Source organism: Lytechinus variegatus, chromosome 16 (genome assembly GCF_018143015.1).
Source record: "Lytechinus variegatus isolate NC3 chromosome 16, Lvar_3.0, whole genome shotgun sequence".
In the NCBI taxonomy this organism is placed as follows: Eukaryota; Metazoa; Echinodermata; class Echinoidea; order Temnopleuroida; family Toxopneustidae; genus Lytechinus; species Lytechinus variegatus.
In genome coordinates this window covers 3,703,570-3,722,500 of record NC_054755.1, presented here as the reverse complement: position 1 = coordinate 3,722,500, position 18,931 = coordinate 3,703,570, and the positions used below count along the sequence as shown (strand labels likewise).

Genomic DNA, 18,931 nt, shown 5'->3' with positions numbered 1-18,931 from the left:
AACATTGTTTTTTACTTTTTTTTACGTTTTTATGAAGGCTGCAAAACGTAACTTTGTTAGTAGTAGTGGCATGCCATAGACATAGTGGAGCAACCGAGACTGAAGCTATATAATAATACATCATATAGGCCTAGACCTAGGTATATTAGTATTTGTCTAGGCCTAGAACAACATTCAGGACTTAGCCTGGCTTAGCCTTACTTAGGACAGGGATAGATTTACATGTAGGACTTGAATAGATCTGACTTAGAGTTAGGCCTAGCCTAGACCAAAAGCTTCTGTCTCCGACTGTATTTTGATTTTTCTGCTAAACTACGAGTACGACACTCGACAGTCTAAGAACATTACGTTGGCCTAGACCCTAATCTCACCAATGTGATATGACAGTAAATGTCAGAAACTTTTCAATAAATTCCCAGAAACGACGGTTATTCCTGTCTACAGACATACAGTGCTACTGCTAAGTGCTAGGCCTATCTTTATGCATTGCTTGCCAACTACGCCTAAACTAGTTAGATCTAGGCCTAGTCCTGACCTAGACATCTATGTAGATTCCAAGTAGATCTAGGACTAGGCCTAGGTCTACTTCTGTTTTAGGTCCATTTATTTGTTTGGAGGGGATATTAATTTATACATTTTGGGGAGTTTGTTTAGATCTAGGTTTCTAGAAAACAGGCCTAAAGTAAAGCCTAGTACTAGTAGTAGACCAACAGCTCAGTCTAGACTGGGGCCTAGATTTATATAAAAATTTACTTCAGGTCTAGGCGGCCTAGCCTATTATGGCTATACTTTCTTCAAATTCATTCTAGATTCTATTTCTAGCCTAGCCGGTAGCCCTAACGTTAGGACTGGCTGATCTCAGACTAGTCTACTGTTTGATCTAGAATCTCTAACGTAGGCCTAGATCTAGACGAAAAATAAGACTAAAAGCTATACCCTATCTAGATCTAGTAGAAGTAGAACTATATCAATCTAGGTGTTCATAGTTATAGGTCGAGATCTAGAGTAGAGACTTGTAGACTCTATCAAAATATAGATTCTAGTTTTTAAAAATAGTAAATGTAGGCTAGTCTAGATCTATTCAAAAAGGAAGTAGGCTAGGGATCTAGCATTAAGTTGAATCCAGCCAAATGTGAATTTTTTTCTTTTTGGCTCCAAAGTACCGGTACATCTTAGTAAAATCCACATCGACTCAATCTCATTTTCTGGCCTCACTGTAAATCTGTCAAGTTCTTGTCGCAATCTCGGTATAGGCCTAGTTTTTGATTCTCACATGTCTAATCACATTTCTTTTATTTGTAGATCAGTTCACTACCAATTGCGAAATATTGGTTTTATTAGGAAATACTTGTCTCGACCGGCCACAGAAAAATGGGTTCATGCAACAAATTTTCCAATATAGACTATGTTTTGCAGATCTATACCTCAAAATCAATGTGTGAGCCAACTTTTATAAGAATTGGTTGAAAACTAAAAAGGGTTTCAAACCACAAGATTTTCACCTAATTTCATTATATAATATGTTGTAACCTTGCCTTGGCAACACGATTTCTGATACAGACAAAAATATTCTTGCACATTTTTAACTCAAGACTGATGTGTGTGCCAAATTTCATGAGCATTGGTTGAAAAAGATGAAGGAGTTCGAATTACAAGATTTTCATTAAATAATATGTTACCATGGCAACACGATTTTTGATACAGGCAAAAATATGTCTTTGACATCTTCAACTCAAGACTAATGTGTATACATGCCAAGTATTTAGGAGAATAGACCAGTTGAAAACTGATAAAGTAATTCAATCACAAGATTTTCATTTATATTTGGTATTTTTTGTTACCATGGCAACACAATTTTTTATATAGGCATAAAATATGTTTTGCACATTTTCACATCAAGACTAATGTTTGTGCCACATTTCAGGAAAATTGGTTAAAAACTGAGGAAGTAGTAAGATTTATACATAATTTTTGCCATTATATACCGTTACCATGGCAACACATTTTCTGACACATGCATTAATGTGTCTTGCACATCTTTCCTCAAATCCAATGTGTGAGCTAACTTTCATGAGAATTGGTAGAAAATTAAAGAAGTATTTTAAACGGCAAAATTTTGGCCATAATATATTGTTACCATGGCAACACAATTTCTGAAAAAGAAAAACATCTTCCACCTCCTTACCTTAAGACCAATGTGTGTTCAAAATTTCATGAAAATCGGTTTAAAAAATGAAGTAGGAGCTCGAAATGCAATATAGGTATAAACTGTAAAATTTTGTTGGCTGAATTACCTTGAAGGTAATACAATTAAGAAACTCACAGCTGTCTTAAAGTTAGGGCTTAATTCTTAGCCATGTTGTATGTATGAAATACAGAATCTGCAGTTTTAAGAAAAGTTACTTAGCCATTCATCCTATATCTGTCTTAGTTGCGCAAAACCTCTTAGCCAAATTCTAAGACAAAATTCTTAGCCAATTCTTTATGGAATACGCGTTTTGGCTAAGAGTTTTATCTTAGACAGAAAAATAAGACAAAACGCTTAGATTTTTGACTTAAGCATGCTTATCTCGTTTATGGAATTGTTAAGACGGGCCCAGGTCAATAAGGCAATGTAAAGGCATTATCTTGAATCTGATTATAGGTGGATAAGTGATTTGTAAAGACAAGGCTAAGATCTTTTAGGTTTATCAGGTCAGTTTGATGGAAACTGAATCAGGCCTGAATAAATCGTGGTCGTGGATGCATCAAGCCTCATTGCTTTTCACCTAGGCCTTTAACATTTTTTACCATTTCTGATGAAATACAGAAATGTCGACCAGAAGAGTTGCCTTGCCCTAAAAATATTGAAATCTGATGCTTGTGATTTTGTCAGTTTAAAAGGTCATTAATGTAGATTTAAAAGGTTTTGAGTTCTGTAAACTACATGTAAGACATGCTGTAACTGATGACTTTTTAAGTCTATTAGGTCATTGCTCAAAACATATGTGTAAATTGTTTGATTTGTTTCATGCATCTTACAACTTCCACATCCTTTGAAAAAGACACGAGCCATAGTAAGGTGCACCTGTGAAAATTCATCTTTTACTTGAAAATCTTATTAATTTTCTAGATAGTGAAAAGATAGGCAAACCCCAGCTCCTGTTTGTCACCCGAAATGAAATCACCCGCTTCCCGTCAAACTTTGCCGACATCTCAGAATCCCAGACCGTGAAGAACAAGTATCTCGTCGCGAATCGCACCCTCCTGGTAGCCATCGAGATGGACGCCAGGGCGGAAATGATGTTCTATTCCGACTATGGAAAGCGGGAGATTTATCGGGTTCGCCTTTACAGCGGTCGTTCCATCAAGACCATTGTTGGTGGAGTAGGGAGTGCAGAAGGTAATTACTTTTCATGATTTAATTTTTTTTCTATGTGACTTGGATAAATACCATTTTATATAGTTCTTATTATGATGTTAAGATATTGATTTGCATTATTACAGTTAGATGCAAATATCCCTTAATACTTTGCAATTTATAATGTGACCATGCAGCCTTCCCAAATCAACAGTAAGCCACTACAGTGCGTCCCAAAAAAAACTATACACTTTTGAAATGGCTGCCAAATAAAAAATGTAGCACTTCGGGGGGAAAGACTTATAGATATGGAAAGCCAATAAAGTCAACTTTCAAATGACACCAAAAAGTTGGAAAATTATTCATGCTTGAGCGAGCACTGCCCACTGAAACAGAGGGTATGCAAATTAGGGTGGGCTGGAATTAGCCTTCCAATTTCTTTCAGATGTTTTGTTTGGTACTTGCAAAGTTGAAGGTTATTTGGTGAGTTAAAGATCAGATGTTATCAATTTGTTGTTTGTGAAAATTTCATACGTTATTAAATTGAAATTTAATGCATGAGTGATCATGAATTGCAATTTTTAGTGCAGCTTTATCATGTGGATCATGTGGATCTTAACAATGTGTTCATGACAGTCAGGAGAAGAGGGGGTAATATGACTTAGGTAAGTGCAGTAAGTCGATGGGCTTAAGGTCAACAGAACATTTAGCAACCCCTCCCTCCATCTCTACCCCCTCCCCCCACTTCTCTCCTCCTGGGAGACTAAGCTTGGCTAGGCTGGGCAGGAATTAGCCATACAGTTTTTTGAGAGGTTAGTCCTTTGGAACTTACAAAGCTAAGGGTGTTATTCATGAGTGAGATAAGTTTTGGTTTTAATAGGCAAATTTCATGAATTACTCAATCGAAATGTACTGCATGAGTGAACAGGAATGCAATTTTAGTGTAGCATATTCATCTTGTGGACATCAGAAGTGTGTTCATGAGAGTCAGAGTAACGTGATGGTACATGTACCTGTTACAAGCAAGAGGGCGAGGTATGCTAAGACTTGGTTAAAAGGGCATTCCTCTTCTTTTTGTCGTTTTACAAATTAAAAGTCATACATGTAGGTACCCTCCCCTCTTCATCTCCATTTTCCAGCCCCCCCCCCTCTCTCTGTCTCATCTCCCGGATTGTGGCCTTTTCAAAACTTAACTTCAAAGTGACCGGTGGCTGATGGTCAGTTTGAATGATTGCCAAAAAAAATTAATGATTATGATGATTAATGAAATAATTTATTGGAAAAAAAATGAATGTTTTATTGATCACATTGCATATTGAATGAGTTAATTTACTGATAAATTGTTGATTGAATGATTGATAGGAAAAAGTTGATGCCCTAATTCAGAATTAATCATTAAACCAACATTCTGCTCTGGACTTCACATGTACATAAGAATAGCCATCAGTCTCTCAACAGGAGGGGAGGGTGGGAAAGAGGGAGGGGGCGGGGCTGAATGTTCTGTTGACCCTTATTCCATCAACCTACTTCTCCCACTTAAGCCCTATCTCACCCCCTATTCTCCCGACTGGCCGACTCCCATGAACACATTGCCGAGATCGCCATGATAAAGTTGAAATGCTGCCCCAAAAGAGATCCAAATGATAAAGCTGAAATGCTGCTCCAAAAGTGTAATTTGTGTTCACTCATGCATAAAAGTTCAATTTAATAACTTTAAAAATTTGCTTAAGCTATCAAAACTGATCAAGGTTGATCATTAATTTATCACAACGCCCTTAACTTTGTAAGTTCGAAATGATTTGCCTCTCAACAACTGAAATAAATTGGAAGGCTAATTCCAGCCCACCCTAATTTTCATACCCTTTGTTTCAGTGGGCAGTGCTCGCTCAAGCATTAATATTTTTCCAACTTTTTGGTGTCATTTGAAAGTTGACTTCATTGGCTATCCATATATCAGAGTCTTTTTCCCCAAAGTGCTAGATTTTTTATTTGGCGGCCATTTCAAAAGTGTATAGTTTTTTTTGGGACGCGCTGTATAGGGAAGGTTCCCATGTAAAAAGCCATGGCGTAATTTCCTTCAGCAAGAAATTTATCCTCATTGTGCTGCACTCGACCCAGGTGAGGTGAATGGGTACCCGGTAGGATTTTTCCTTGAACGCTTTAGCGCCTATTAATATGGCGGCTCAGCTACAGCCGGGGTAATAATATGATACCAATTATCAAAGCGCAGTAGAGTATATGCACATAGTAGCTGCGCTATATAAATGGACCTATTATTATTATTATTATTATTAAAAGCCTAAAATAGTTAATTGGTCTTCCAAGAGTAAGATGTAGAAAATTGGATTATCTGAAAGAAAAATTCTTCGTCATATTGTGAAAATTTGAAGTTGTGAAGTTAAATAAAACACCAGATACAAGAGTTTTTATTCCCCTGGACTGCAGCTTGTAAAGAATAGCTTAGAATAGTAAATAGTAAAATATTGTGTTGGTTGTTGTTGATTGAAATTGTTACTACTACTGGTATTTATAAAAAAAATGCTTATTAAACAGGGCTAGCTGTAGATTGGTTGAACCAGAATCTATACTGGACAGATGCGGTCAGGCGTCACATAGCGGTGTCACGATACGATGGTAGCAGAAGGAAATTCCTCATAGTAGATGATGTGATACGTCCAAGAAGTATTGTTATCCACGCAAATTTGAAGTAAGTATACATGGTGGACCGGGGGAATAAGAGGACTTGTCGGATGTTTCATCTGAAGTATGTTTTAATTGTCAGTTAACATAGTAACAGTCAGATGCATGTGCCACTCGGCCAATCAATATTAAGGCAAGTTGTCAGACCTGATAGCTTGTCTATCAACAAGTACGGATGAAATGATCTTTGAATTTCTTGACAGATCATGTTTGCAATGTAGAAAAGTTTTGCGGTTTCCATATTCATTGTAATGTTTGAAGAAAGTTTGGTGACATTTCATAAGATTTCATTTTAGTTTGTCATAAACTATGAATTTGAGTTATTTGACTTTCACTTCATTTTGTGACTTTATGTACTAAAAAATGAATTCAAAAGTGAGTTTTCACCAAGATCTTCATAATTTAATTGAATTTTAGATCTAGAAACATATAGATATACTTTACATACGTGTAATATGGAGTAAACTGAAAAATCTTCATTTCCTTGGACTATTGAATGACAGATTGATGTTTTGGACAGAGTTTGGACCTCCATCACAACTTGAGAGAGCTAATCTCGATGGAACAGGACATATGCTGATCAAAACCGGTCTCAACTCACCCAACGGACTTGCTATAGATTTCATCAATGACAGGTTAAAAACTCTAGTCCATCATGTCTAAGTTCCCATTTACAGTGGTTAAAAACACTCAATGTGATAATTTCATATGAACATGTGCAATTATATTGTTTAGATCCTTCAGGCTAAACTGTTTCAAGAACTTGCTCTAGACTTCATTAGTAATAAGTTAAAAGCTGAAGTTTTATATTTTTAATGTCATTTATTGCCCTAAAAACTAATCAATTACAAGCCTGTTGCTACCTTGTTGATTTTATGAATTGCTTGTACCATTACCTTCGTTGATATCATGTACTGTAATATGAATTCCTGTTTTGGTATATCAATGCATGTCTCCTATGTGGAGCATTGTGGCCCAGTGGATTAGTCTTCAGACTTTGAAACAGAGGGTCATGGGTTCGAATCCCAGCCATGGCGTAATTTCCTTCGGCAAGAAATATATCCACATTGTGCTGCACTCGACCCAGGTGAGGTGAATGGGTACCCGGTAGGATTAATTCCTTGAATGGTTTAGTGCCTATATGGCCGCTCAGCTACAGCCGGGGTAATAATAATATACCAAGTATATTTCAGCGCCTTGAGCACATAATCAATGTGGATTTGGCGCTTTAGAAATACTCTATATTATTATTATTAATTATCTCCTCCCCCCTCACTTCAAATTTTATATATAGCAGCCTATGGGAGAGGGTCATCTCATTCTCCCTAGATGGACAAAAAATGTCATGAAATTGCCATCTATTCTTTTAATTCAGGTTATTTTACGCCACGAGGGGCGATGGCGTCATCAATTCTGTCGATTTTGATGGCTTGGAATCTCAGAGAATATACCAGAAGTCGGGGGCAAAGTACTTTGACATCGAGTTGTTCCGTGTAAGTATAACTTGGGAATTGCTTCATAAAGGCTCTTGATGACTTTCACTGAGAGATTTTCATTCATCCATTCAGACCCAATGATTTCAGTAGCTTACAGTGGCTTCCAACAAATTGAGTCAGATGGCTTCATGTAACTTTATATGGTGCTAGGAGGGATGTTGAAAATATATGAGACTTCAACATTCGGGCAAAAGAGTGATGAAGAAAATAAATGATGGAAGTATATATTTCTTAATCAATTATGCATTGCAATACATGAATTGGTGGAAGTATTTTTCTTTATCGTTCCAGTTTAAATACACCCTAGGTTTAAACAACCTTTAAATGACCCATTCATAGAGTTCTATTTTATATACCTATACATGTATTTCATGCCTGGACATGCTGATTTCAATATGTTCATGTGAGCCAAACAATCAAAGTGATGAAGTAATTAGGCATTCTCGTATGAGGTAAAAAAGAAGAAACTCCATTTACCACAGGAAAAGGAAATTGACCCTTGATATCACTGTGTTTATGTATCTGCTTGAGAGGATGATAGAATATAAACAATTAACCACCGATATATTGTGCATGTGCTTGTATGTAAAGAAGTTAAAGGGAGGCATATGGTTGAAAATATTGACTGCAGGATTAATTCCTGAAATGCAGTGAACACTTGAAGCTTTTTTTCTCAGCTAAAGCTGGGGTATTGATAATGATATTGCTTCTTGAAAAGGTTTCAAGATAGATGGCGCTACTTAAATTCCTATTATCATTTTCTGATCTGGCAAAGTGGACAAAATTGTATGGCAAAAACCTAAGAATCCAACAAGGTTTTCTTTCAAGCTTCTTTCAAAGCTACTTTCACCTTTTAAAGGGGGAATCCAAATTAGAAAGTTTGAAAAAGTTTGAAAAACAAATGCACTGAAAATTGCTATCAATATAGGCAAATGTGGGAAAATGTACCATCATTTTATGGAAAAGACCAGACACGATGCTGGAATCCCATGTGTATGTTACTCATTTCTAAGCCATATGGCAATTGCTCCTCAGTTTATACTTTATTGTGTCATAAGATTTTTCTGTTTTAATGGTATTTTCTGTTTTTCTTTCTATTTATAAACATTTAGTCTTAGGGAACTACACTCTGTAAAGGCACATTGGACATATTCATCTAGCTTCCCATTTCAGTTTCACTGTTTAACATATTTTGGAATATATTAGTATGTAAGTCAAGAATGAAATAATTCTGTATTGAATTTAATTCATATAAAATCCACCAGGATCACTTGGTTAAAGAAAAAAATCACTTTCATGTGGTCATTTAATCGGATTTCGTTTTGCAGTCATTAGATTGTCACTACTGGAGCCGTTGGGTAGTGGTTCTGACTCTCGCCTTGTAAACAGAGTGTCTCATGTTCGAATCCCACCGTGGTATGGCATCCTTTAGCAAGGCGTTAATCCACGCCTTCCCACTCTCGACCCAAGTGCTAAATGGGTACCCGGTAGGATGTGAAAGTCATTGTATCTTGTCCAGCACTGTGTGCCCGTCACCGGAGACTGACTGGAATACTCCCCAGGGAGTGGAGGATGTGCATAAATTGTGTGCGGGAATAACTGATTGAATCCTATGACCAGGGTAATGATATATCTGTAAATCACATGTCATTCTGATGTAAACGCTGTAAAAGTGGAATATTATTATTACTGCTACCAGCTATTTAAATATAATCTCTTCTTATAAATTTCAGGGCTATCTCTATTTTACTGAATGGGGTACTGATAGCGGATTGCATGCCATCAGTCTTACCAAGCAAGAACTAGTGAAGAGCATGCGTGTATCTAAGGTAGCTTATGGTGTCCGCATGTATGATGATACCAGACAACCCGATGGAATAAGTAAGTTATATTTGGTTGCAGACATAGCTGCAATCAAAAGCAACTTGATTTTCAGCTAATCAAAAAGACAGGGTTGCCATTAAATGCAACTCAATAAATCAAATGTAAATTGATATCCAGAAGTACATGTATGTATTGGTGACTAGCATTTTGATTATTTTTTTTTCCACTTCAAAGGCAACACTTTTTGCACCTATCCATCATTCATTACTTTCAAAGTGTACATGTACAACAAATCTTGAAGAGAAAAGGATTGTCTTTTTAAAACATTTTTTTAGTTTGTTTTGTTAATTTTGAAATACTGAAATTCAAGGAAACCAAAAATTGGGGGTAGTATTTTTAAATTTCACATGTATGTATATAGTATATGTATGTATAGTGCCCCAGGCGCGTAGCCAGGGAGGTGGTGGCGGCGGGTGCCCCCCCCAAAAAAAAAAATTGTCCCCAAAAAGAAAAAAAAAGTAGGGAAAAAAGGGAGGAGAAAGGGAAAAGCAAAGGGAGGAAAGGGAAGGTAGCTTTGTGGGTCTTTTTTTATTCTTTTTTTTTCTCAAAAGAGAAACTCCTTCACTCTTGCTCTACATTTATGTATGAATTGATCGACACTGCCTTTCTATTTCTCCAGGTGCTTGCGACGAGGAATCATGTGACCAACTGTGCTTACCAAGATCAACAGAGGGCTTTGTGTGTCATTGCAGCATTGGCTTTACCTTAGCAGATGACAATGTTACTTGCACTGTTGGTATGTGTATTAAGATGTCATAAAACTCACTGGCCTCTTTTCTGAAGTCCAATTTAATATTATAGGTCATGGTCTTACTCTTTGCTAAAATTGTGGGATGCCAAAAATATCGAAATGTTGTTAACATTGTAGGTCTATGTTTAGTATCTTACAGTGCTTGTTCCTCATGCTTCAGTGGTGAAGGAAACTAAGTTTTCGTTCAAAGAGTGTTATGCATGATTGAATTTTTAAATGAACTGATAAATTGAGCCAGTAAATTAACAATTTCTGACAATGTTGGCTATCCATAATTAAAGGGATGCTCCAGGCTAAAAATAATCATATCTAGATAAATAGAGTAAAATTCACAGAGCAAAATGCTGAAAATTTCATCAAAATCGGATAAAAAATAACAAAGTTATTGAATTTTAGATATTAATGTTATTCTCGGTAAATTCTTCTGGGCATGTCTTCATGAATATTCATTAGGTGGACTGATGATGTCACATCCCCACTTTACTTTTCCTTTTCCTTATGTTATTACATGAAACCATAATTATTTCATTTTTTCATGCTTGTGTAAATGATGTGTCTCAATTAGTATGAAATAAGTTGCAGCAAGAGATAATATAATGCTTTTAATCAGTTGTCAATCCAGTTGATTTAGTTCTTGGTAGAAAATTTTTGAGATGGATGAGCGACGTGTTGAGGAAGGGAGATGAAGACCCTGTGAAAAGAGCATGGGATTTTGCATGAAGAGCCATTTACAGATTACATGGAAAGATTTGGTGAAGAAGGAAAGCGTTAATGTTGATCTCGACAAGGAGTATGCTGACAGAAAGTAGTGGAAGGAGGGAGTCATTCACATCATCATGAAAAGAGAAAAATTGAAGTACTTTGTTTTTTGTACAGATATCATGGAAGACAGCTTTGTCCTTATAGCCGACACCCACATCCCCGGCATCTTCCAGATCAGCATGGATGCCCCCATGACACGATTCTCTGCTATCCCCCTGGAGGATATGGTAAGAACTATCGCACTGGCCTATGACCCCATTGACAGCATGGTGTATTGGACAGACGTGAGGCTTGGGTCGTTCAGTCGAGCTCATCTCAACGGCACGGGCCAGGAGACCCTTGGAAGATCAGGCGTTGATGGTAAGAAAGACCCCCTCTTAGTTTCAATATTTTTAGTTTTGAGGTATCTTTATTGCTCATTGTCATAATTGTGCAACACCATGAGTGCATATAGTTTGTTCTCAAAAGGGTATGATACGTGAAATAGAGTACGATCTTACTTACAACTTCATCATTTATTTTAGCCCTGTATTACATGTAAACATTTAATCAGTGATTGATGGTACAATTTGTTTTTATTAGTGAGGATGCACAATGGCTAGTGCATTCAGTTGTAAAAAGAAACTGCAATTAGTTGCGCAATTAAGATTTGTATATGTTGCTTTGGACTTCTTTACATTTTAGCAATATATTGTGATCAGCTTCCTTCTAATATTCTTCACCCATTTTGACTTTCTATTTAATTATATTTTGTTTGTCTCTTACAAGGACAAGGTCGTCTGTGTACAAAACACATGGATGTGTATATGAACTTCCCTAAAAGCAATCTGGATTATGTACTCCCCCCCCCCCTACTTCCCTCAATTGGTATTCAGTGATATCAGTGACATTGCATGGAAGGGTTACATGTATGTACATGTTGTCACTGCTGGTTCTCCCCCCCATCCCGAGGGGGCCACTTACATTGACGAGTGGATACCATGTGTGACCCCGAAAACACATAAAAAGGACATCTTTTTCAAGATAGGGCATGTCACGTACGTAACATAATAAAAGTGTCAAAAACACTAAAATAATGAAGAGGGTATCTATTTCGTTAGGAAAGCTACGTGTTTAGGGTCAAATTTGTTAAGGTATAAAAAATCAAATCAACTAAAATGTTTTATGAAGGATGTACTTTTTGCCCCAGGAGTGAACACTACATGTTTGCGCGAGATTGGCTGTACTAAACCTAATGATGTAGGTAAAGGTAAAACCGACGACCGATGTCCGTGACATAACATTGAAATATTGCTGTACTTGTTTAGGTGTTCAATTCAGGGAATACTTGCCAAGAGTATCGTTTAGTTTCCAATACTTGTTAAGGGTAGTGTTTCACACGCCAATACTTGTTAAAGGGTGCATTTTAAGAATATAGAAAATACGTGTTAGGGTGCGTTTTGAGATCTCATGGTCGCGAATGGTATCATGGAAGTGGCCCCCCGGGCACCCAATATTATTTTCTCAAAGATGATCTCACTTTCTGAATCAAAACAATGTAGCGTAAATCAACACTCCCTGTTCATGTAAGCTAAATATTTGCTTTTTTGGGCCTTTAATATTTGTAAGGGCAAGACCATATTTCTAGAGGGCGCATTTCTATATAATAGCTCACATACGAAAAGTTAAAACGGGCATAGAAATATCCAAGAGCAATGAATGGGAGGGGGTATTTGAACTAGTCAAAAGGGCATCTACAGACCTCGGGGATGTTTTACAAAAATTAAGCAAAAAGTATGACTTAAGTCGCACTTAAATGCCGACGTGCACATGATATGCAACGCGCGATCTTATTGATAGATACGCAGTAGTGCACGTCTTCATGACACAATCTGACCAATGTGGTCAATCCTCTCATACCATACGCAACTCGGTATACGCGACTCTTAATTCATACTTAACCCTATATAGCCCGGGGGGGGGGCCTAAAAGGCCCCCCTCGACATTTTTCGCGATTATTTCTAAATGCAAAAAAATAATACGCTGAAATTTCATGACTTTTTTCTTTCACATCTCCCGCACATTTTGAGACCCTGTTTGCGAAAATCGGGGGTACACTTGCGGAGATATAGCACATATTCGTAACCAATGTCACCGAAAATGGCAATTTCCATTGACTTTTGTGTGTACAATGTATGGGTTTTACAAGAAGTGTTGTCAGATGAATGTTTTTTTCTGTTTTTCTTAACTTTCTTTTGGGCTATCACCAACTATTCTAGATTTAAAAAAACAATAAAAAGTAGAGATTTCAAAACAAAGAAATACATAATAAATTAAAAACAAAGAAATACATAAGAATTTGGAAACACGGAAGGAAACAAGAATATTATCGAGAAAAATTAGCATATGCGCATAATTAATTACTATTATAATCTAATAATTATACAATTTCAATACAGTTGAGTGAGCTGTCTTTTAGATTACATGACTGGCTACTAACATGCTTGATTCCATTGCATTTTCTCAAAAAATGGGGGAAAACTACAAAAAAATGAAAATTCCTTGAAAAAATTTGAATATTTGCATAATTAATTAGATAAATAAAAAAATGATAATAAATATCACAAATTTGACAATGCATTCTTGTAAAATACATAATGAGACACCCACACACCAAATTTGGTCGCAATCGGTCGATAAACGGCCGAGATCTGAGGGGGGGGGGCCTAATAGGCCTAATAGGCCCCCCCGGGCTATACAATTTCAAAATAGCCCGGGCTATATAGGGTTAAATCTTTATGAAACACACCCCCCCCCAGTGTTGGGGACCATGGATTAAATTAAGTTCTGGAGGATAAAGAAATTTTGACAAGTATTTCACATGCTGAGGTGATTATTGGATGATTGAATATATTTGTCTTTGACACAAATCAGTCTTAGTTTTTAGTGTTGTGTTATGTACATGTACCCTTGGTATAATTTCATGAACTTTGTTGATATTCACCGACAAGTCGTCTCATTAAAAACTGAGGATTTCATTTCTACAGCTTGTCAGTGATGAAAACTTGTAAGAAATATTCCTCTGGCAATAACCTATTTTGAAATGCTTAAACTTTTATACCGATTCTGAGTGTTTTTGATGGACGAGCATTTCCTTCATTGAAAATTCCTCTTCATTATGATGTAATATTAAGGAATAGTCATATTTTTTATGAAAATCCATATTGATTCATCCCCCAGCAAATGCCCCTGAATATTACTGTGAACTCATCACTGAATATATAGTGGGATGTAAGGATTATAATGAAATCGGTGTTAAATTTGGTGAGTTAACTTGGAAAAATAGATAGAGCTGAATTAGTGCACAACAGTGAGTAACTACACCTTTGCGCCATTTGGATCATTGTTTTCTACTCTGATTTTCATTTGATGTTAGGCAATGACTGAGACATGCTTTGTTGAGGCTTAACTTGAATCATCAGGGTTTTTTTCTGGGGCCAGGCCTTACATAATTTCTATATTTTCAGTCCAAGACCTCTATTTATAGGGCACATTACTATAATTGCAGCACAAATAGAAAAAAAAGGAGGGGGGGGAGGTACAATGCATCTCTTGATTCAATGAGGGGGATTCGTTGCAGGAGCATGTACACCAGGGCCCTGTTGTACAAAGAGTTACGATTGATCCGATCAATCGTAACTCTATAGAAATCCATCAGTGTCTTAATTTTTTCTACGAAAATTGACACAATGTCCTTTGTATGCAAAGAGAAGCGCAGTAAATTTTCCAGAAAACAATGAATGCATGACTATGCATCACAGCTAGAAAGTATTTTGAACAAACATGCATAATAGATGTTGACGTTGCTGGCCGTCCATAGTTGTGATTGATCGGATCAATCGTAACTCTTTGTACAACAGGGCCCAGATTGTCCTCCCAAACAATATGACAAAAACAAAAACTTTTTAGCTTGTACATAAGAAAAATTTTAAATGGTAAATCATCACAAAAGGCTCGAAAACCAAGGCTAAAACTCTACATCAGGCTTTGTTGCCTGATACATGTGAGCCATTTCGGAACAAAGATGTATCAAAGCCTTATCTATAGAGAGAATATGATAAATGATGATTCAATGTAAGCCGATTGGTGACAGTTGTTTTCAGAACACACTAACAATTTCTAACATGGACTAAAAATTGCACTGATTTAACACTAAAACCAACCCTAAACTGAAATCCACTTGCACCCAATATCAGAGAGCAGCTGTCACCAAAACAATTCATGAACAAAGAAATGTCATATTTCTGAACAAAAAGTATCAAGCAGTGAATCATTTTCCTAGCATTGCATAGCAATTTATATTCCTTTTTTTGTCTCACCTGCATGGCAGAGTGAGACTAAAGGCGCCGCTTTTCCGACGGCGACGGCGGCGGCGTCAACACCAAATCTTAACCAAATGATAGCATAACTTAGAGAGTATATGGACCTAGTTCATGAAACTTGGCCATAAGGTTAATCAAGTATTACTGAACATCCTGCCTGAGTTTCATGTCACATGACCAAGGTCAAAGGTCATTTAGGGTCAATGAACTTAGACCATGTTGGGGGAATCAACATCAAAATCTTAACCGAAGGTTAAGTTTTTGAAATGATAGCATAACTTAGAAAATATATGGACCTAGTTCATGAAACTTAGATATAAGGTTAATCAAGTATCACTGAACATCCTGCATGAGTTTCACATCACATGACCAAGGTCAAAGGTCATTTAGGGTCAATGAACTTGGCCGAATTGGGGGTATCTGTTGAATTACCATCATAACTTTGAAATTTTTTGGATCTGATTCATGAAACTTGGACATAATAGTAATCAAGTATCACTGAACATCCTGTGCAAGTTTCAGGTCACATGGTTAAGGTCAAAGGTCATTTAGGGTCAAATGAACTTTTGCCAAATTGGGGTGCTATTTGTCGAATTACCATCACAACTTTGAAAGTTTATGGATCTGATTCATGAAACTTGGACATAATAGAAATCAAATATCACTGAACATCCTGTGCTAGTTCCAGGTCACATGATCAAATTCAAAGGTCATGTAAGGTCAATGAACTTTGGCCATGTTGGGGGTATTTGTTGAATTACCATCATATCTCCGTAAGTGTATTGGTCTAGTTTATAAAACATGGAAATAAGAGTAATCAAGTATCACTAAACATTTTGTTGCGAGTTATAGTAGTTTTCAAAGTCAGCACTGCTGCTATTTTGTATCGTGTGATGCAGGTGAGACAGCCAGAGGCACTTGTTTAAATCTGTGACTGCCACACTTTTATTGATATTTCCACAGATCTGTACAGAACTTGAATTCTCCCCCACCCCCCTTCTCATGATCTAAACTTCCAATCAAATGTCAATTCTTCCCTGCTGAGTATTTTTAAAAAGTCCATTTAGTAAAATATGTAAGGATGAGATTATGAAGTCTGCATTTCTTGCATTGTGGCATTTCATAAATGTGATCTCACTGTAGCTTGATATTGGATTGATATATCTTCATTGAATAGTCAACAAGTGTGGATATTTCTTTATTTAAACTTAATTTATTTCTCCTGTTATTCAGTATTATCTCAGAAACCTGTGATTGCAGTCCACAGTGGTCACCCACCCTCAAAACAGGCACCTAGTTTTTATTTATCCAAGTAATACTCTCACCCTATCATACTATGTTATGAAAAAGAAAATTTATACTTTAAATACCACACCTCAGTTTCGTAAGTACTCTGTTCTTCACCCTCACCCATGCCTCAACCCTCGAGAACTCCAAGACCGTATCTCGCTCGGAAACTCACTCGACAACCACTCTCACTCAACCTCACAAACACTCACTGACACCTTCACAAACATTCAACTTGCACCCACATTCACTGAACAAACTTACACGGCACATCCACAAATGCACCCGCACATATCCCACATGAAAACTCATCCAAATTTCATGAAAATGTGCACACTACACACACACCCACCCAACACCCACACCCACCGCCACACACCCGCACCCAATACCCAAGTCACATTCCCTCAACCAATAGTAATACAAAAACATTCATCCTTGTCCCACATAAACACTCTCCCACACATGGATTTTCCATTTTATGCTTTGACAAGTGGCATCATACATGTAAGTAATTGGCTGTATGGGAATAAACATGAAAAATAATTGGTTCTACTTTGATTTCTGTGAGGTTTTGATGGACTTTGTAGTCCTTTTTTTGTTGGGCTATCTTTCAGGATAATTGCTTCTGTTCATCCTGTCTGAAAGTACATGTATGGGACAGCGATTTATTTTTTTGTTATGAGAGTACTGACCTAATAATCTAAGGAAGTTGAAAATTTGATAAAGATGGCAAAAAGATAATATACATATAGGATTGAAAAGGGGGCTGATTTTAAGAAAGCAATGTATTAGATTCTTATACATGTATGTTTGATGAATCCTATTTCTTTGAAATATACGGTAGAAGGAGATTCTTGTAATGGTATATTAAACTCATCAATCATTCATGGAGAGTCTTGCTTTATACATGTACTTCCCATTTTTTGTTCATAAATGTACATGATGAACAATACAAAATTTACAGTTATTGTGAAGACCTATATTACAGGAAAGAAAATATGTATCCCATATGTTGCTGTTCAGATTTATTTTAGGTCAATATATCTGTCCCATCTTCCCAGCCAATGCCCCTAAAACAACTGTGAAACTCTGTGGATATAAGCGGAAAGCTATAGTGAGTAATGATATTGGTATGTTAGATGGTGAGTGCAAAATTCCTTCCAGATTGAGCCAGTAGATAGCGCACACTGCACTAGCAAGGGGTGAGGAACCTTGTTGATGTACATGTATAGGCCTGGTCACACCGCCCGAGGGTTGTTGGAGCGGCCGTGGAGCAGTAGGGAGAGGGGGTCGAATTTCGCTCATAAAATTGGGGGAAAAAATCGCAAATAAAAACCAAAAAAAAAAAACAATCGAAATTGAAAATGGTGAATGGTAGCGAGCGGTGGTGATTTTTTTCTCTCCGCTCCACGACTGCTCCAACAACGCTCGGGCGGTGTGACCAGGCCTTTAGTTTGTTGAAAAGGAAGCATGTTACACAGGGGTGAATCTAGAATTTTCCGAAAAGTGGAGGGCACATTTATCCAATGAAAATTTGACAAGCAAAAAAAAAGGAGGTATCATCTGGAAATGAATGTTATTTGGTCCGCGAGAAATTTGACAAGCAAAAAAAAAGTCCTCTCTTTCAAAAGGGAGTTGGGCATACTTTGGTAAAAACGGTATTGCTCTCAGAAGGGGTGGGGGCACGGCCGGCTGTGCCACCATTGGATCTGCCACTGATGTTACACATCAACATAAGAATTTACCACTAAAGTGATGGTAAAGGAATATGCAGTCTACCCTCAAAATCAGATTCATTGTTGATGTAATATTTTATATATGTTTTCTCTACAGCAGGGTTGCCACTTTGCGGACTAAGGTCTGAATTCTGAATTTTTCAAAATAATTTGGAGATAGAAAATATCTTTTTCATGTAGGAAGGGGGTCATTCTAGATGATTTTCAGAGTTTATAATCAGTTCTTAGTGGCATCCCTGCTGAGATGATTCAGAACTTCTGTATATTATCATTTATAATTCATATGTTTTTAAAGCTCATTAAAAAACTGTTTCTAAAGACAATGGCAATGTTTTTATACTGTTTCTCTTGTAAACCCCCAAATGAATTTTCAGTTGGATGAAATCAATTATAAAATTGAATAGAATTGAATTACATGACAGAATTTTGTTGTTGTTGATATTTTACATGAATTATCAGCTTTGTAACTTGCTTCCTTTTCTCATAGTAGTTAATTGAGATTGTCTATAATGTTGTTAGAAAGATCTGTAGTTAATTATCCAGGGGGGTGTTTCACAAAGATTTAAGTATGACTTAGGTCGCACTTAAATGTCGACGCGTACATGATATGC

General features: G+C 36.8%; 1 protein-coding gene across 1 annotated transcript in view; it reads left to right on the top strand.

Annotated features, from left to right (window-relative positions):
- Positions 1-18,931, top strand: part of LOC121430180 (sushi, von Willebrand factor type A, EGF and pentraxin domain-containing protein 1-like) — a 106,726-nt gene that overhangs the window by 32,504 nt on the left and 55,291 nt on the right. The window contains exons 7-13 of the mRNA XM_041627458.1: positions 3,113-3,382; positions 5,894-6,047; positions 6,544-6,675; positions 7,416-7,533; positions 9,270-9,417; positions 10,040-10,156; positions 11,048-11,293. Coding sequence (XP_041483392.1) covers positions 3,113-3,382; positions 5,894-6,047; positions 6,544-6,675; positions 7,416-7,533; positions 9,270-9,417; positions 10,040-10,156; positions 11,048-11,293 — 1,185 coding nt within the window. The remainder of the gene's footprint in view (positions 1-3,112; positions 3,383-5,893; positions 6,048-6,543; positions 6,676-7,415; positions 7,534-9,269; positions 9,418-10,039; positions 10,157-11,047; positions 11,294-18,931) is intronic.